This window comes from Chiroxiphia lanceolata, chromosome 8 (assembly GCF_009829145.1).
Source record: "Chiroxiphia lanceolata isolate bChiLan1 chromosome 8, bChiLan1.pri, whole genome shotgun sequence".
NCBI classification, from domain to species: Eukaryota; Metazoa; Chordata; class Aves; order Passeriformes; family Pipridae; genus Chiroxiphia; species Chiroxiphia lanceolata.
Window position 1 is genome coordinate 8,419,943 of NC_045644.1, and position 20,277 is coordinate 8,440,219.

Below are 20,277 nucleotides of genomic sequence, written 5' to 3' on the forward strand. Positions count from 1 at the left end.
GGCAGATTCCAATCCTGAGAGCTGGATGATTTACATCAGATAAAATGCTGCTCTAAGCAACTAAATGATAACTCCTGTTTGCTACTGAAACATTTGCAGTTTTGTCTTGAAGAAAACAGAACTATGGTTCGGTTTGTTTTTGCATAGAAGTTAAATTGAACATCATAATAAAATGAAATTAATATATAAAACATTTGAGAAGTAATTTGTCAGGATACAATAGATACTATTGCTTATGCATTATCATTTTGAGGGTGGAGAGTGTTGCTTTTTTTGCACCTTAAAAGTTGTACTCATTTCTATGTGTTTAAAAAGTGACTGTAAAATTTCTTGTAAATCTTCATGCATTAACATCAGTCCTTTCCCTTTTGTTCTAGTTTGGTTTGCTTTGTGGGGTTTTTTGGGGGGTGGGTTTGTTTTGAGGGGGGTTTTTTTGTTTCTTTCTTTTGTTGGCTTTTTTCCCCAGGAAACCAAATAAATTGAATTTTGCTATATGAGAAGGTGTCATGTTTTCTGATGCAAAGGGAATCTAATTTGGATAGTAAATGCCTATTGATGTAGCTAGTTGTGACACATAGTAAATTTAGGCAGAGAACTCTGTGCTGTAGCTTTTGAATTTTTGCTGCCAGGTTAACCAGCTGAAGGCAAACTCTTATGTCTTGTGCAGGACATTGCAGGACAGACATATTCTGGCTGTAGCTTCCCTTGTGGAGTCAGGGAATGTGGGCAGATCTAGGATTATATAGAATTTAACAGAAATTACAGGTGGGGTTGGAACCTTCCAAGAATGAACTCTGTCCTTGACTATAAAAATGGATTGAACTCTTTGGAAGAGATCACTGGAGAACAGTAACAATGAAGTAGGTTGAAAGTTTAAGGGATATTGCTATTTCAGTAGCTTCTGCTGATGCCTTCAGATCCATGGAAGTTAAGTGCTGCTAAAGGTGTGTAATGTGCATTTACATTTATTAGTGGATGTTTCTGTTCTGCAGGGTTACCAGGATGTCCGGGATCGCATGATTCACAGGTCTACTAGTCAGGGCTCCATCAATTCTCCAGTGTACAGTCGTCACAGCTACACACCCACCATGTCACGCTCCCCTCAGCATTTCCACAGACCTGGTAAGGGCAACTGCATTAGAAGTATGTGTAAAACTATTGTTTCTTTATTATGCCACTTAGTGGTGCAGTGAAGCACTTGTTTCTTTTAGGAGTGAAAAGTCAGGATTGAAAAATTGTTGCATATTTTAATATCTCGTTTTCTATCTGTTTTTTTGCTCTTGACTGTTGTAGTCTTTTGCACTAGGCTAATGAGTGTTGCTTATGTCATAAATATGTATCTTCTGGTTTCATTTCCAATCAATTATTTTTAAAATATTTGTATGTTTCTGAAAGCAAGCAAAAATTTGCAGCAGTGAATCACAAATTTCATTCTGGAATTTGGAAAAAGTATCACATATTGGAAACAAAAATTATGGCTTGACTACACAGAAGTCAGTAATGTAGGTTTACTCCCTTCTAAAAAATTCATTTAAAGCTTGGTGCCACCATAGAATCTCATATTCAGCAGCAAAACACCCATATGTTCCAAATTGCTAGTCATTTTTTAAAGCATGTACACATGGTTCACAAGGTATCTTTCTTAATTAAAACCATAGGCAATTGCCTGGGAACACTGGAAAACACAGACTTCATTTTCTGGTTTAGCAGTGATGTGCAAGTTCTGTGTGCAATCTAGAAAATGTACAGGTCGTTCAGGTTCCCAGTGCATTCAAAATTACTGGTTGTGTATATAAAAGCTAGACATAAAAATGAACTATTCATCCACACCCAAACAGCGTAAAAATGTATTGCTAAATGCTATTCATTGAAGACTCTTCAAGACTGATTTTATTGTGTATGGTAATGAATTAAATCTTTGTAATCTGTTTTTAAATTAAGTGATACAATCGCACGGTTTCATCTTCCTTGGTGATTACAGCTGAACAGTTGGGATGCCAAAAGCCCATATGCAATAGGAGCTGCATTTTTAAAATTAAAGATTTATAATAGAGCCACCACTGTGGAACTTGAATGCTGTAGCCATTTCCTAGTGGGGGTGGGCTGAAAGCAGCCAATTGTGTCTGTCAGTGAATGCCTTATTTACGGGACCCAGGGGAGGTGGGACAGAAGCAAATTGTGTCTGATACTTGGTGCTGACAACATGACTGTGTTTTAAGATGACGTTACAACTGAAACTGAAAGAGACTTGAAAGCATGAAAAAGCTGCAAACTTCTGTCTCTTGATTCTGACAATTCTGAGGGGATTTTTCCATTTATATCAGTTGTATCAGAGATATGAACAAATCCAGGTTCTATTCCAGACTCTACTGTGATTGAGTTTTACTGTCTGTGTTCAGTCAAAGACCTTCCCAGAAGCAGTCTCTGTTGATGTAACTCTTGTGATGAGCGGATGGGCTCAAGCCACAGTTTGGATCCAAATATAAAATCTTGAAAAGTCCACACCCTGAGGGATTTTTCTAAGAAGATATTTGTTCAAACTTATCTCTGCTCATATGTTCTCGTCTTCTACTCACCTGTTACTGTTCCTCACATGACAGAGAAGTAATTCTATCAAATTCATCATTTGATATTTTCTACCCTGCTTTGGGGTAATCACTAACACTAATAATTTTCCTACAGTAATTATTTTCCCACAATAATTATTCATGTTGAATACTAGCACATGTATATTTACCTTTTTTCTCCTAATGGCACTTCTTTTCACCATGTTATTTGCAAGAATAATTTCTCTCTGAATAAACCCAGTGGCCCCAGATAACTTCTGTTTTGCTCCCAGCTAGCCCTTGAGAGAGAAGTGAACTGCTGTATTGACGTTGTCAGCGTAAGGTTCTTCAAAAATTGAGTGCTACATACAAGCTCTGAAAAAGTTTGCAGCCTTTTCCTCCTGCTGTGCCCTAGCTGATGTTGGCAGCATTTTTGGAATGTCTTAAAACAATAGAAAACAGCTCGCATGCCTCTTGGCTGACATTTTTTGGTCAGGCACTTTCCAAACCAGCTGCTTTCTTAACTAATTGAGCATCAGTGTTTGTGATGTTTGCATGCTGGTAGCAAGCTACTTTCAGGTAACAAGGCATAGATCAGAAGCTCATTAAGCCAATAATGTTATGCTAAAATTAGTGATGCAGTACAAATCTAAGCTTCTCTTCTAATACTTCCTGTAATTTTGTCTAACATTTATGAACCCTTTGGTACGTCTTTAACCTTTTTTTTTTTCTCCTTCCTTCTTTTCAGAATCCTAATTGTTCAATGCCTTTTTTCTTTCCCTTCCTCTGAAGCCTCCTTCCCTGCCTTTCTCTTATTGTTTTTCTTTGTTTTCATTGTGTTCTGCCCCCCGACTCCCTGCTGCCGCAGAGCTGCTCCCTACTGGTGTGCAGCGCTTGTCATACCTGCGCACGAGCAGTCTCAGCTCCTCTCACCATGACTCCCGCCCCAACTCCCCCTTCCGACACCACTTCATCCCCCATGTCAAAGGTAAGGAGCCAGGCCTCTCCAGGGAGTACCCTCCAGGCTGGAGATTTATTAGCATTCTGGCAAAGCTGATAAGGTGTATCTCTAAGGTGGTCGTTGGCTGTGTAGCTGAGCATGCCTCGAAATGTGCCGTTGCACTTAGAACTACGTTAGCATAGACATAATGTCCTTTTTTGGAGGAAATATGTCATTTCTAAGGGCCCTAGTTGAAGAGCCACCAAACATTTACCTGGTAGAAATACACAGAAAACCACTGTCATTTGCTATTTAGAACCTGTATATGCCTCGTTTAGCTTCTTTCTAAAGCAGTGCATAACAATCACTTCAGCAGTTAGCATATAAAATTTAATTATTAGTTCCACATTCTTTAAGTATGCATTGAAAAATTGACTACACTATTGCCTGAATGAGAGCAAGGTGATGAAAAAAAATATGGAGAAGAAAAAGGTTATATAAAAATCAATGGCAACAATGCAGTTAATCTTTATTATCCACATTGGCTGATTAGAGCCCAGCAAAGTAAAATTAAAATCTCCAGGCCTTTCTAAAACTAATGTGAATTGGCAGGCTCTGCTAAAGGCAGTAGCATTGCAATGATTTACATTATTTAAGGATCTAGTCTTTTACTAAATCTTTTATTTCCCATTATTTGTTTTGGAGAAGGATTGTTCTTTTATTGTATCCCTTCAAGGAACTAATTTTTAACTCAATAAGATTTTAGTTTTGTTTCTTGCTTTCTGTGAATGTAGTTTTATGTTAATTTCTACTGGAGCACTCTAACTGGGCCATCTCTTCTTTTGGGGGAGAAGGTCACAAGCTTATATCGCCTCAAGAACTCAAAAAGAGGCAGCTGAGTAAGTTGAACATAGATTCTAATCTGGCAGCATTGATGAATGTAGTTAATCATAAATTGGAGATAATCAAAAGCAGTTTCAAGAAAGTTGTTGCCATGAACTTTCAAGAAATGATAATAGATTTCAATATCATACATCTTTAGGCATTCAGATCACCATTACTAATTTTATTCTTGCCTTTTCTTAGATGATTTTTGTTAATCTGCACTGTCCACCTTCCTATTATGTCACTATTAAAAAAATACCTCACTTAAAAAAATTGGGACCCTTAAAAATAGATACAAGTGCTCATTTCAGCATGCAGTTAATTCATAGTCCTTGCAATTTCAACATTTCTTTGCTGTAAATAAAAATGAATGCTCACACTTTTTCAAGTGGCATTTTCATTCTTTTTCAGTTGAGAAAATAGCTTCTTCAACCGATAAATGAGAAGAACTATTGGAAATCCATGCTTATTGTTTTCAGATTTCAAAGAATTACCTGGTGTATAGATCAGGTGTCTCTCTCAGTTATTGGCACAAAAGGCCAAGTGGGATTGCAAGCGCTGTAGGCAAAGGGGTGGGGATGGTTTTTATCAGATATGCCATGGAAGATGTTGTAAGAATCCACAATTTTCTGAAGGCCTGAGCATCATTTGTGTGTCGTAACTCGGCAAAGCTCATGAAAGCTCAAGTTCATGTCACTGTGACAGTGTTCACCACGCAAGGATGTTGTACATGTGAGAAGGGGCAAGTAGCAGGTACCCATATCTTGTAATTCACTTAGCTGAACTGAAAGAGCAGCCAAATAGCTGGTTGAGAGAAAGAAGCACAGTGCAGCAGAAAAGGGAGATCATTCTGGCACTGGCTGCATCTAATGGAGCTCCCTGGTATTCTTACCTTTAAGGGATTGCCTTGGGTATTCTAGGTGTCTGTTTTCAGAGTTTGAAGAACTGCACTCTTTTCCTGGAGTAGCGCTTCTGTGTCTAATAAGGAATTAGAACTTGTAAATGTATCTGAAATGAGGACAGTAGCACTGTTTGGGGTTAATTAGATGTGATGGATACATTTGCAGTGATTCAAAAAAGAGGCATCATGTGGTCACCTTGTTACTTGGTCAGCATTTCTCACTTGTATTTTTAGCAAGAAGGTGAACTTGATATAACTTTGTAAGAAAGATCTCATAAAGCTGTAGTTTTAGGGTTTCTTCTTTTAAGAGTCAGAAAATATGGATCGTGCCTAAACTGCTTTGGTAAAGGGGTGTGATTTCCAAACGGCATAATGATAATTAAAGTGTTATATGACACATTTCATTTGTGTTATTTTGTATAATCAAGCCAGAAAAGTAGACATTTAGACCAGTTTCAGTGTGTTTTCATACAACATAAAGTTTAAAGGCAAAAGTCAAGAAATTGGAGGAGTGAAAGGGACTAAATATGCCTCGGAAAGTAAAGTCTTAGTGAGAGTTTGTTGATGGAACATATATGTTGAACAAGCTGGAAAAGCATGTAATATGCATCAGCTTAGACTTCATCTAATCTGATTTGGACTCCCCATTGAATTTGGTCTTGTCTCAATAAAGTACTGTCTTTGCTATAAAAGAATCAAAACAAGTCCACAAATGAAAGAAACCCTGACCCTTCTGAAATCAGAGACAAAAGTCTTATTGAGAGCCAGGATTTCATCTCACATGCCTAGAATTTTTCAAAGGCATTCAAGTGTATTGCAAAGCTCCCATAAGATTTCCATATAGAGAGCTCCAAAGTATTGTGTATTCCTTTGCTCACAGACCCTTCTCGTGAGGAATCTACCCACCTTTATAGTGAATCTGAGCCTTGGTTTTCACAGGTTCCTGCTTTCCTTCCCTGAGGCATCTTTCTAAAATCAAATCATCTTTGTACATGATAACTATTTCCAGGGTTTTGTGGATGCAGCTGAAAGTTCTGCTGTGGAAAACAGCTATTTTGGCTGTTCCATGATTTTCAGTTTTGTGTGTGAAATAAGATCTACACATCTGGACAAGATGATGAATGATAATTTGACAAAACCTGGATAGGACTTAGGGTTTCAGGTATTTTTGAGCTTGTTTTTCTATGTTTATTGAGAAGTAGAGCAACTAGACTGCAAGCTGACAGAAGGCTCAGTGTTGGTTGCGTGTGGGTTTTCTGTCCTGATTCTGTGAACTGAGCTTGTGAATCACACAGTGAGCCCAGTGGTGAGCACTTCAGAAGGCAGCAGGAACCTGCATTACACTGTGCAGTGTATAGGCAAGCAATTATATTCCTGACTGCTATGGCAACCTGCTTAACAAATTGAGCTATAGAAAACAAGAACTCCCTGATGGACCAAAGAGAATGAAAGAAAAAAAAAAAAAAGCCTCTAAATTTCACTTCTGAGGCTTCTGTGCTCTAGGGATTGATTTTTATATTAAGTTTATTCTGTTATCTCTTAACCTCCAACCCCCCCGACCTACACACATGCATATTCAACTTTATGTTGAATGTGGGAGCTAGTTCTTTCTGTGTTGGTGTTGGTGGACTGCTCTTGTTGCTTTGGGGAGTTAAAAGTAGTTACGGTATATCTGAGACAGTAAGAGAGAGGCTTTCCTGTGCAGGCACAGCAAGGAATCCAAATTCAGGGCATGCAGAGACCCTACTTTTATGTAAAGCTGCAAGCAGGCCCTGGGAGGCAGGTGCAGGCAGCCAGGAGCTCTGCTTGCCTGTGTCCATATGCACATTCTGCAGATGTTGGCACTGCTTCCATAAACTGTGGGTGATTTTACAGCTGCATCTGAAGCACTTAAGCCTTGTTCTGAGAGTGGCTCCTCAGGGATGGTCTAATGAGAAGCTAAGTAGATGTACTATTCCCTCTTGCAGAGGTTGGAGGTAATGAGTCTGCCATCCTAGAAAGTGTAAAGGAGAGTTATTTGTCCCTACTGGTAGGAATAATTAGGAAGGTAGAGACTGCACAGGAACCCCAGGAAATACAAGCCAGTAGAGACATCTGTAGAGCATCATGTGGAGGATGGTACCACAGTAATTGTCTGGTACTGGATGCATTATGCAGCATTACCAGTTCTCTCTAAACAAATTATCTGTGTCCCAGATACAAGATTAGCCAGCACACATTTATGTGTGTGAGCATACTTAGTTGCATCTGGCTGAGATAGGGAGGGGTATAAGAAGGATTTCTTCCCTGTATTTTTAGCATTGGTGATTGAGGCATTGCAAATTGAACATGCCCACATTTTGTTTCCCAGTTCCCAACAGGTAAAATGTATTTGTGACTCCTTCGTTGTGACAAGTCCACAGGTCAATAAATCCCTTTTGTTCTTCTCTTTCATTGAGTGAACTAATTGCTAGTGGAAGCAGAAAGGCGGAGTGACATGTCTGTATATCTTGAGACTATATCAATATTGATGGGGGGTTTTTTGCCTTATAGAATAATGATTTTGCTGAAAAGTAACTCAATACAAACAAAAGACATAAGTAAAATCAGCTTAACCAAGTGAGGTGTTTCACCATCACAATATCTCAAAGGCTGGAGAAGTAGAATTGCTAAGTAACGGACCATAGATTGAGATATGGCAAAAATGTTTTAATTAATCATTCATACTGCTTTTCAGAGTTAGTAAACCTAGCACTTACTGTTACTTGGCCAGAAACTCAGCACTGCTGCACCCGAATTAGAAAACCACTGTCAAGTCATGTGGTTGAAAGAACATCATGTCTTTTAGGGCTGAAACGTCAAAGTGGTAAATATAGAATTTTGCACATGCATTCTTCTGGAAAAATTTTGTACAACCAAGCCCCCTGAAATGGGCATGTAGTTTATAAAACATGTATATGCAGATGGGCTAACTTGTACACTGGCAGAGGCCTCTGTGGCACATCTCTTTCACCAAGGTTTGTAAAGAGCATTTTTTTCTCCTTTTTGGTGCCTTTTACATTGGCAGATGACTGTTCAAGTAAAAGATGATTTTTTGTGTAAATTGTAAGGAAAACTTCTTTTTTTCTTCTCCCACACCTATCCCCCACCCCAAATATATAAATAAGAAATGTACTGAGTCCAAGGTTTTGGGTCGTCTAACAGGACATAGGAAACCTGCAGGTGAAAGGAGGCCTGCAATTTCCTTTTTCTTGTGTTTTATAGCTCTCCTGTACTTGTTATCATTCTCACCACCCCCCTACTCCATTTTTTCTTAATCTGTTTTCCTAAGGTTTTCTAAGCCTTTGTGCATATTTGAAAAATGGAAGGGATTTGATGTTCCCCTACTTTTCACTATTGTGATCATCCCCACTCATGTAAAATAAGCACCCATGCGGATGGTTCTCCCTAGTATGAAGAATGGCACAGTGTAAAAGGCAGCAGCATTCTTCTAAGGTACACACAGAGCCATGTGTTTGGATATCTGGCTGCTAAGTCTTGATATTTGGGGATCAACCAGCATGGTTCTGCAACAACCCTCTTGCTCTGGCAAGACACAGGAACTTTCAGGGCCGTTGGATTGCTGAGGTGCATTGTTAGGAGGCAAAGTAGTCCCAATAAGAGTAATCCTACAAGTGGAACAAACAGTGTGTGCAAAATGGAACTAAAGTTTTTAGGCATTAGATTCAGGTTTGCTAAATCAGCAGTGGTGAAATATTGTCATCAGAGCCCAGTTTGACATTGACAGAGATTTGGAGTGTCACCAGCAATGTGGGTGCAGCCACCAGATGGGCTGCACTGCTTTACAAATTATTTTGGCATATCAGAATTTTTCTAAACCAGTGAAAGAGTGTGTAATGAACAGTTATGCCTTTTGATATGGGCCAAGTGAGCTAACAGCTATTTTCTGTTTCTAGTTTCTGTACACTTTTGGTTTAGTGAACTGTAGTAACTGCCAGCATCTGCTTCTATCTGCTTTCGGTTTGCATATCTAATACTATGCTCCATGTTTGCGCCTTTGAATTCCAAATATCAATCTCCATACTAAAAATTGATTGCCAAGTAACTTTCCATTCTTCTTTTCCACACTGCCCATCTAAGCACCAGCTCTGAGCACACAACTCCTGCCTGCATGCCGTCAGAATGAGTCTGAGCTGCTCAAACCTCAACTCCAGCCTGAACATGAATTTTTGTCTCTGCAGGAATATCAGGGGGATAAAAAAGTCACCCAGGGCTACCAGTTCTCCTTATTGTTTGTATTTATATTTTTGGTTCAACTTCTTTTCTTCCTGGAAGTTTTGATTCCACCAGTTTTGTTTGGGTGTGATTGGGCTTGCTTTTTTTTTTTTTTCTTTTTTTAATTGCTCTCCCTCTTCTCATTTTGTTTTCTCCATTTTTTCATTGGAGGCAATGAGCCGTCCAGCGGTCGGAACTCCCCTGTCCCCTATCGGCCTGACAGTCGCCCTCTCACTCCAACTTACGCTCAGGCCCCTAAACATTTCCATGTTCCAGGTAGGAGCTGGCACTGTATGTGTCTTGGTGTCCTGTCACAGTGTAGAATGTAGCCTTTGTAACTTCTGTCTTGTCTCCATCGTTTCACACTTTTTACCATGGGTTTCACCCTCAGGGTTTGGAACTGCTTCTCGGGTTGCTGAGAGGAGTAGTACCTTAAGAAATATGGGGCTTCGTTGTGATTTTTGCCTGTTCTGTTGGTCAGGTGTTTCACTGTTAGAATGTCTTGGTTTTCAGAGTCTGTTTTTGGCCTGTAAGCTGTATATGAGCTACGTAGGGCTTGATTTTTCTCCCAGTTGCACCATCTGAGCACCAGCATAGCTCTGCTAATTTTAGGAGTTGGTTTTGATTGACATGCAGAAAAGAGGTGGCCAGTGAACCATTACGTATGTTGTACATTCAGATTGCTGTGACTTGTTTCAGTCTTGAACCCAATAATTCTAGTGTTCCTTTTTTTTAAAGCAGGTGAGGGTGTTTCTTTACTTGTTTAGTGCAATGGCATGGTGTCCTCAGGCATACCTGCAGATCCACAAGGATATATATATACCTTGGGATGTCCTCTATATAAAATGCAGTCTCTGTTTTGAAGTGAGCTGCAGAGTTATTCCAGCATCTGAGAAGATCATCTGTCTTCGATTTTGATGGGATAAGGCTGTGTCCCCATAGGGTTGTGGACATGCATCTGACTGCATCAGTGCTAGCTGAAAGCCTTATTATATCCAGTTATTCTTCAGGTCCCCTTCAGCCTAGTGTCCCTCCATGCTGCCAGAGGTTACTGCTCCTCCTCCATTCCTCAAATCTGGCAAATAAACTGTTTGTGTGCACTCCCTTCAGCCCCAGCGTGACCTGGCCTGGCTAAGGTTGGCTGGTTTAACCGCTTACGCTAACCTGGCTCACTTGGACTTGCGTGAGCTGAAGCATGAATAGCTGTGATAATCTTGAGCACGGTGGGAGAGTGGTGCAGCCACAGAAGGAGCTGTGCTCCTGTCTCACTTAGAGCTTTGTGGTGTAGATGTGCGCAAAAGCACTGCATGACTACCCTTGTGATGTTTGTACCTATTTGCTGGTCAAGTGGCCATAACAGATCACACATGAGTGAGATACCGCAGTGTCCTTGAGTGCAATGCGTTTGCCTGTATAGTTAAGGATGTAGGGCTCTGCAGAGCAGGATTTGCCTCTGTTTCAATGGATTTTTAGGGTTAGCTTTCCTTAACGCCAAAGGCAAGGTTGTCTTCTGTAGAACTTTAATTGGATCTGTGATACACCGCATGTATTTCTGAAATTCCTTTTCATCTTTCATTCTGTTGTAACTGAAAACTTTTTTCAGGCAGAACAAAGTAGCAAAATGGGTTTCTGATGTTAATTTTCTAGTTCCCAGTAGCTCGTTTTGGTCTTCTAATAAGATTTTGGCACAGTTTTTCACTGTAGCACTGATTTTGGATTAACTTTTGTTATTTGTAGCTGTGCTGAATACATGAAATGTTGGCTTGGGTGGGAAGGTACTTTAGAACAAAATGGTTCCTGTCCTAGATTATTGTTTGTAAAAATACGGTATCTTTTAGACATGCTGTAGATTTACTGCATTAGAGTTCTGGGAAGAGTTTTTATTCTGATTTACATAAGTGATATACAGTGTGGTGGGCCTTACAAAAGAAAGTTACAGAAAAAAAAAAGAAATAAAATCTATCCTTGTGGTTTGAGAATTAGTAGCATATCAGTTAACACTGCATAAAGCATCCCTTTTGACTCGCTGAAGTGTGCCTGTTCAAAACAATGTCCAAGGCAGGTATTTTGTGCTCTGGATTTTGAAGTGAATTGTAGGCTCACTGCATTCTCCTCTGCTCAATCCAGCCAGTCAGTTGGAAAGAAAATTGAGCTGAAGCACAATTTTCCCCAGAAGTTATTTGGGATAGTTTTCCCCAAATGGCTTGTATCCTCACCATTGAAATGTCTTGCCTGCTTACATTTCTTCTCTAACTTATTCCACTTTAAATCATGACTTGATGCATCTACATGTTACAGAATCAGCTCCAAAGGACTTCATACCACATGTCTTTGACTTTTCACTTGTTCTTATATTTTCTTTTCTTTAAATAATCTGATTTTGTATAATACTAGAAATAGCTTTCTGGCTTTTTCTTGTTTACATCCTTGATTTGGTCTGTCTGTTGTTTTAGTGCTGGATATCGTTATCTACAACTGAAGTGGTTTTCATATCCCCTTTTTTCTGTGTCTTAATATCACAGATCAAGGTGTCAACATTTACAGGAAACCGCCCATCTACAAACAGCACGGTAAATGATCTTTCTCTTTTTATTTCAAAAGTGGAATGCCAACTGAATTATAAGGTGTGCAGATTAGTGAAAAGCATTCAGTTTTTAATTTGTAAGCATAAGTTTAGTAGTCGAAGTTTGAAACAGCTGTTATTGCATGTCCTGCCAAGTGGTTATGTTTTAAAGCATGTTGTTTCATTTGGATCATATGGTTTAATCTTGGCCATGTGGATATTAATGGCAAAATTGCACTAGCTGGGATTTTGCTGTTTCTTTAGCATTATGATGCCTTTCAATATTTCACTTCTTTAAATTTATATTTTCACAATACAAGTACTGGTCATGTTAAAATGCATTAACAACAAACTCTTCTCTGATGGGGAATTTTTGAAATTTCCTTACTTTAAACAAACACCGTATAATAATTTACTTCAACAGCAAAGATGGAGATGTTATTATCAGACTGGAATTCTGAATGTATCTGTGGCTTCAAATAGGAATCTTTAATTAGTGAAGGTATTATAGGTGGCACTTATCACTGACAGGACTAATTTGATTCTCAGGCCCTGTGAGACAGCTCAAGTAATACACTGTACTTGTTTTTCCAGGGGTTTGGATTCTGAGTTGGACAGCAGTGTTAGTGAACTAAGCTTTTTGGTGGAGATGTTGCTATAGCAAATCTGCAACACCAGTGATGGCAGAAGCCCACTGCCTTGCCTGTCATTAGTACCGCAGGACAAGGTCCCGTTACAATGGAGTGTGTTCACTCTTCCCTTCTCCTGTGAACATAAAACTGTGCATAGGAGATGATTTTTATTTACTGTGGTGAAAGACAGATGACTCCACTTCTTAAAGACTCTTGAGTTTGCATCCTTTTGCAGACTTTTTATCCAGTGAAGTGTATTTAGGGTTAAGTGGCAAATTAACAGTTCTACCAGGTTTAGATGAACAGTTGGCTGAGAGGCATTGAACTGAGCTGAGCAGGAAAGCCCAGAAGTCCGTTCTGCAGTCAGGAATTGCAAATTACGCTGCTCTGGTATTGCATCAGGGTTTTTTCCTTTCTTTTTTTAAGTTTCAAACCATATGCTCATTTTGGAAAAAGTCTTAACATTGTTTCTGTTTATTTTTATGGTTTTAATGTATCTCCTCACTTCCCATTAACATGTGAATGTTTAACCTCTGACATCACCAATTCTAATACGTAAGTACTGTTTGAAGTCATGCTTTTGTAAACTCTGACCAGCTTCCTCCATGCCTGCAATTATGCTTAGATTTTCCCAGTCATAAACTGGTCAGAATTACCAATGATATCTAATACTGATGTTCCTAAACTACCCTGAACATGTTGGATGAGCAAACAGGGCATCACTTCGTTAACAGATGTCTTTCTGTTTTTAAAACAAGAAGAGAAAAGGAAAAAAAGTCCAGCACCCTTGCTTCTGATACAATAGCTTCATGTAAGTGAAGGTGATTTGAGCTAACAGTTTGCGTCTTAAGAGGTAGTTAAGGCTGGGTTTAATGTAAACTGAATCCTACTGGATTTTTTTTCTTTTTAATGTCAAGAAGTGAAAGCCATAATGCACATCCTCACATGCTTTTATGAGACTTTGGCTTAGAATGGAATCTTAAGTGGATGCCCATGGCTGAGCTATTTTATTGATGAGGTTCAGTGGATTGCAAGTGCCTTTCCCTGCCAAGTTGATCTGAATGGAGTTTAGTATTTATTAATAAGTTTACATCTGCTTTTGCTACTACTGCATGCTATAAGCAAGAGCATGCAGCAGAAAAAAAATTCCCCTAGTTAAATATATTTGTTTCAGGTTTCTATGTTTTGTTTGTTTTGCAGCTTTTCACAGAAATATAGGAAATAATTATCATCAGTAGTGTTAAAATTAGTACTGTTCCTCTGAACTATTTGTTTTCTTGCCCTAGAGGGAAGACAGATCATAAATCTGGGTTCATCTTCATTAATAATCAGCTGTCCTTAAGAGATATTGATGAATACTCTTAGGCTGAATTTTCTCACTCTTGCCTAATCATTCTTCCACTGTGAAACCCTAGTAAAATCCAAAGCTGATTTGGGGTTATTTTGGGGGTGGGAATGTGGGAGGAGAGGAAGGTTCGATTCCAGCCTATTGGCAAGAGAAAGGCATTACCTTGCTTCAAATTGCAATTAGAATAGCAAAACATGAAAATGTTCACTTCTGAAAATTAACTGCTTGTAAAGTATAAAATTTTGCCAGAGTAAGGAAGACCTTTGTATCGATACAGATTATTACATAGCTAAGTTCCCTGATTGCCATCTAGATGCAGCTGCTTTGGCAGCACAGAGCAAGTCCTCCGAGGATATCATCAAGTCCTCCAAGTTCCCAGCAGCTCATGCACCAGCACCCAACGAGATACCAAAGATTGAGACGGACCACTGGCCAGGTCCTCCCTCCCTTGCTGCCATAGGTATGCAAAAGCAAATGGTGAAACGATGCGGCTTGAAAGGTACTGGTAACCAAAGTAGGTTAATAGTGGAGCTGTAAAAATGGGTAGTAAAGGTGGCATCCACTCCAGATGTTCACCACGAAGTGCAGCTCTTCTGGTGAGACCGCTGAATGTCTGAATCTGAAACTGTTGAATTTCGCTGAGTAGAAGGGGTTTTGCTAAAGGACTTTGGAACTGATCACACAGATTAGCCCATAGGAAAATTTTGTGAACTCTAGTGCAGTAGCTTAAAAAATGTGGTGTGTCACACAAGCCTGACTTCTTTCAGTTATTGTATTTAATCTTTTAGTCCTAAGGTAATAGCAGTTATGCCACAGAAAATATTATTGCTTCCAACCACATGACTAATTTCATGGCAAGAAACGATGTCTGAATTGGAACAATTAACAGACTAAATAAGTCCTGATTTTCAGAGTTATTGTTTCTAGAGACTTTGTATTTTTCTTCTGTGTTGTAGCACTAAACATATTTTTTTTCTTTAATTCATGTGCATCATCATTTTAGATTTTTTTTGTTTTGCTTTGTATTTTTTCCTCTGTTAATTTTCATTGACGCTATAGCATAAAATAAGCTATCTAGCCTGGTTCATTCATGAAGACATGTCTGAAGCACTGAGGTGGTGTTTGTTTCGGGTTTCTGTGAAGGAATGTATGGTTTTCATCACAATGGGATCTTCAGAGAAGTGCTGGTAGAGGAGACACAGGGTGGGAGAGCAGAGTGACCAACTGAAGGGGCTGCACATGAAGCAGCAATTTTTTAAACATGTCCTTTAGATAGGATTGCAGCCTGAGAAACATCAGTTACAGGCATAAAACATCTGTATATTTGAAAATCTACATACTTGAAACACTGAGTTTGTCCAGCATAGGACTGGCGAATAACTATATCAGATATAGCCTGTGCAGAAAAAAATACAACTGCTGTCTAAATGCTTGCACCAATATCACATTCTATGTATTCACGGAAGAGTCCTGGTATCCAAATTGGATTATTTCTTAAGGATATTCAAGAAAATAAAAATTCTTCAATAAAAGCTAAGGAACTAAAAGGTAGAACACCTATGTCTTAGTTAATTTTAGCTTTATCCAATGGATCAAATTAGTTTACTTCATTTAAGACTAAAAATAATGCCTTGTTTATTTCAAATATGAGTATTCATTTAGGAGACTACTAGTTTAATTTTCCATTTGAAATGTTAATTCAGATTTGCTTTTCTGAGTCTAGATAAAAGTGTAAATGTAAATCAGACTTTAAGTTTTCAGCTGCTGATCTAATTACTGGTGCTATTAAACCCCATGTTTCCAGAACTAGCAATGTGAGCTCCTTTTCTCTATTACATTGAATCTTGGCTTTTGCATCCAGGACCATTGTTTGGTTTGGAGCTCACGTGCAGTTTAAGCTCTTGTTTATTTTATAACAAGCCTGATAACCATAAGGCAGGCTATCCAAGTGAATTTTATTAAGAGTGAGCTTTGAAAAAGTCTTTTGACTTTGCAAGAAATTACTGCTTTGTTTATTCAGCAAATCAGACTGACCAGTACTTTGAACTGGCATTGAAATCTTCAAGCTGTGGTTGCACTGGTACACAAAGCTGTCTCTGTACTGTGGTTTTATGGAAGCAGGAGCTGACATGAGACGCAGATCAAGTGGAAGAGACGAAGATGATGAGGAGCTACAGAGGCGCCGGCAGCTGCAGGAAGAGCAGCTCATGAAGGTGGTTATGAATTTGTCTTCATGCTATTTCTGAATATCCTGCAGAAAGGGCCCCTTTGTTTTCTGTAAGCTATTTCTACCACTGTCTTGATCAGCTTTATTTTACTGATATATCTTTTAATTGCCATTTATAGCTCAACTCTGGTCTGGGACAGTTAATATTGAAAGAAGAGATGGAAAAGGAGAGTCGCGGTAGGTCAGCCCTTTCTGCCAGTCGTTACGATTCTCCAGGTAATTAATGTAGGCAATAGAGCTAATAATGAACAGTGAATAATAAACAACATGTTTACACATATCAGGCAGTGTCCCAGAAGAGAGACAACTGGGAAGACTGCTTGATATGTGTATGTGTGGTGATCTGCCCTGAAAGAGTGGCCTAATTCTTTACCTGGTTTTGGTGAGGGTGGGAGTGTCATGGCTGGATTTTAATTAGAAGAAATATGAAGTTGAGGATTTTCAGGCAATTCTAAGGAGAGAGATGTTCTAATATAAATAAGGAGTGAACTAAAGTGTTTGGTGACTGTCACATTGCATACATGCTAATAGACTGGGCTATTCAAGTACAATAAAACCTTTTGCTTAAACTGATGGTTCCTCTTCCTATTTAGTCTCTTCTCCCAGGGAAAGAAAATCAGCAACATTGACCAGAAGAGCTGCATATTTTGAACACAGCCAGAGTTTTGACCTTGGCCAACATTTTGATTTGGCTGTATTCTGTTCCAGAGCAAAAGCAAAAAAATTAACTTTGATTAATTGGTGGCTTAGAATCTTTGCCTCATCCCACATTTTGATATACATTTGTGGCCTTCTCAGACCTCCAGAGAAGGGTTTGGAGATTTTATTTCACTCGTTTCATTCACTGTGCATTGTAAGACTGCAACAGTACTTTGAGTCAAGAAGGGACAAGATGAGTCTATTTGGAGTCTCTGGAGGAGCTGCCAAGCAGACCAAGATTTCCTTCTGTTCCCTGTTGTATATGTTGCCTTGATGGCCTTGGAAAGGATGCCTGTGGCTCTCCCTCACTGTCTGTAATTTTTACAGGGCCAGAGTCTACCTGCTGAACTCAGAGCTTATGATTTCTTTATTAACCTTAGCACAGGATGGAGGACTCCTTTATTTGTGTCCGTCCCTCTTTGCAGGGATAATCAGTGCAGTCATCAGCTGCCTTTTGTGGAATCGGTGGCATCTTTCCCAAAACTGCTAATTTTTGGCAGCAATAGTGCCTCAAGTTCTACATTCCCCACCCTCCTGTGGTAAAAATAACATTAAAAAACACCCAAAATTGCATTTTTATTTGGAGGATCTTGTCTGAAGGAACTGTATTAACTGTAGAGTTGCTGTTGATCACTACGCTAACAATCTTTATATTTATCCATGTTTTTATCTATGTTTAAAAACACACTCTGGACATTTCAGTAATTATAATTTTGGTTCAGAATGCCAAATTCTCAATTTGTTTGAATTCACTTAGCACTGCCCATTCCCGTAGTTCTCCAGTTATTGAAGTCAGTATCCAAACACCTGTCAACTGCAGTGTTACAGGACCAAAACTAATACCCTTTTCTCCTTTGTAGCAACAAGTGGCGAGCTGCAGCATGTGAATAAGGGAGAATGGAGTGTGCTGGCCATATGCATCTTGGCTTGGGCAGCAGCAGAAACTGCACATGAGTGCAATAATCTTTGAGTAGGAAGGATAGACAGGTTCATTCAATTCATGAAAGGTTCAGAGGGTATAATGATATATAAACCACATGTGCCACTTAGGAGAGTGGAACTGAATGGACCTGCCTGGGAGACTTTAATAGGAAACCTCTCCAAATACTGCTGATCTTGGATTCTCCATGTACTTTATTTTGGTCCCATCTGAAGTTGCACAGCAAAACTTTATCTAGATAAGGAATAAAAAGTTATTTTGCGCTGTTGGCTGATCCCTGAGCATTACTTTCAACTCAGTGGAGAATATTTTGATTTTGAACCTGGCAAAACCACAGTGCCCTTTCTTGATGATCTGCCACCATGGTACAATAAAGCTGCATGTAACTTAGAGAGTGTGTGAAAGTTTGTGTTGAGTTTGAGGCTGAAAGATTAGTTTCTTAAAGTCAGTGTGTCCAGTTGTGCTTGACTACTTTAACTGTGTATTTTATGCTAGTTCATTCCTCAAATGTTCTAACTTTTGAGTTTCCATGGGATTTTTCCAGTAAAATATTTTCCCTTCCTCATCCAACAGCACATGCTTCAGCCTCCAAAACCTCTTCTCTCCCTGGGTATGGAAAAAATGGACTTCACAGGGTAAGAAAATGGTGATTTTGAGAAGTGAAAGGTGGCTTTAATTATCCATGGTATTTATTTCCATATTAACTGTATTGGATTTTCAGTTTGATTAATATTTCTTATAAGACCAGCTGAAGTCAGACAAAACCTGATTTCCCTTCCCACAGACATTGTTAAAAAAGCAGGAAACCAATGCAAGAAATGTTGTGAAAATTCTGAGGGAAATAAAGGACATAAAGCAATTTATTTTGCCCGTATACCAACCTGCTTGTGAAGTCATGAATTGTGAATTTATGTGCATATCCCTCTTTTCCTTTTACAGCCGGTGTCTACAGATTTTGGTCAGTACAACAGTTATGGGGATGTGAGTGGTGCTGTTAGAGGTAAGGCTGAGGAGACTTTTTGTTATGATGTTGGATCATTTCTGCTGTTTTATTTTAAAGCTGTGGATGTGGTTACTATGTATTTGCTCAACACTTTTTAACTTCCTCTGGTAAACTTGACAATTAACTCAAACAGTTCAAATACCTGTAGAAAATATTGGGTTTATTTTGACAAATCTGCTGTGTGGAACTGATCTTGTTTATGCCAAGGGACTGCTTTAGCATTGGATCAGATTGCAAGTGAGTAATGTGTGTGTTATCAGGAATATGAACTGAGTTCTGACATGGTGTTTTCTGTCTCTGAAAATTACCATCCACCGTGCAGTCTGAAGAATGTGCCACAGTGAAGAAAGGAGGATAGTGCCTTCTAATCCCTATTGCTGCTCATGATCTTCATTATGACTGAGCTAGATGTGGTATCAGTCATTGCCTAATAAAAATTGACAATAACATTTATGAAAGTTATGAAACTTTGAGAGTTAATGTTTTGAAATGTTTTGAGAGAGAGAGAGCTGTTTTCCGAAGTGAGATTGATCCTGACTATCTTAGGTACCCTATGGTCATGCATCTTCTGTTGGTGCTTGAGTCTCTTAATAGGCTGTGGAGGAATCTAGGCAGCTACCTTGTGACAGAAGTTACTTGAGCTGAATCCTGCTCTGCACATTTGAATTTTTATTGGCTCTTTATTCACTTGATTGTGGCTGTGGATCTCTTAATATTTGCAAAGTGACCTGCTTTTCCTGAATGAGAAGCCTGCTCAAAATAAAAAGGACTGCAATACTTGGAGTGTTTGAATCTACAAACTAAGTCCAAAATCAGAGATGTTTCTAGCCCTAGAGAATCAGGTGGGATTTTGGAAAGATCAGGTAGACCAGAAGACAGAAGGATTATCTGGTAGGTTGTAACTGATTCCTGTTCTTCCACACTCCAAAGCTGATGAGATTTCTCTTTTGCTTTTCAGATTTCCAGGTAGAGTACGGGTTTTCATCAATCAACTGACAGCAGAACCTAGAGCATCTACTTGTTCAAGTCTGAATTTCTGCTACAGGGAAGGGTTTCTTAAGACAATAGCTTTGATTTTCCTGCATGTTTAAGCATAATCACCAATGTAGATTCTTATCAACAAAAAAATGGGCACAGCCTCGGATTCCTCCTTGTTACCTCCCCAGAGCTGGGTTGAGATGGCTCACACCAGTTTTGTGACTTGCTCTGTAAAATCCACTGTCTGTTTATACATGAGTTATCTGTAGTAGTCATCTCTGGACATGTGAGGGTGGATTTATTTTCAGCCTCTCTCGTACTGGCCCCAGAGACATATAGAAAGTCTCTCCTGGAGGCAATT

The 20,277-nt window shown here is 39.1% G+C and overlaps 1 protein-coding gene across 10 annotated transcripts in view; it reads left to right on the plus strand.

Annotated features, from left to right (window-relative positions):
- The window catches only part of ABLIM1 (actin binding LIM protein 1), a 138,585-nt gene that overhangs the window by 106,897 nt on the left and 11,411 nt on the right, over positions 1-20,277 (plus strand). For 2 of the 10 annotated variants that reach the window (XM_032695458.1, XM_032695460.1), the window contains 9 exons: positions 993-1,122; positions 9,698-9,802; positions 12,049-12,096; positions 14,383-14,529; positions 16,191-16,282; positions 16,416-16,512; positions 18,509-18,570; positions 18,875-18,935; positions 19,897-19,904. In XM_032695458.1, the coding sequence (XP_032551349.1) occupies positions 993-1,122; positions 9,698-9,802; positions 12,049-12,096; positions 14,383-14,529; positions 16,191-16,282; positions 16,416-16,512; positions 18,509-18,570; positions 18,875-18,935; positions 19,897-19,904 (750 nt within the window). The remainder of the gene's footprint in view (positions 1-992; positions 1,123-9,697; positions 9,803-12,048; positions 12,097-14,382; positions 14,530-16,190; positions 16,283-16,415; positions 16,513-18,508; positions 18,571-18,874; positions 18,936-19,896; positions 19,905-20,277) is intronic. The other 8 variants (XM_032695464.1, XM_032695456.1, XM_032695463.1 and 5 more) reach the window with 5 other exon arrangements.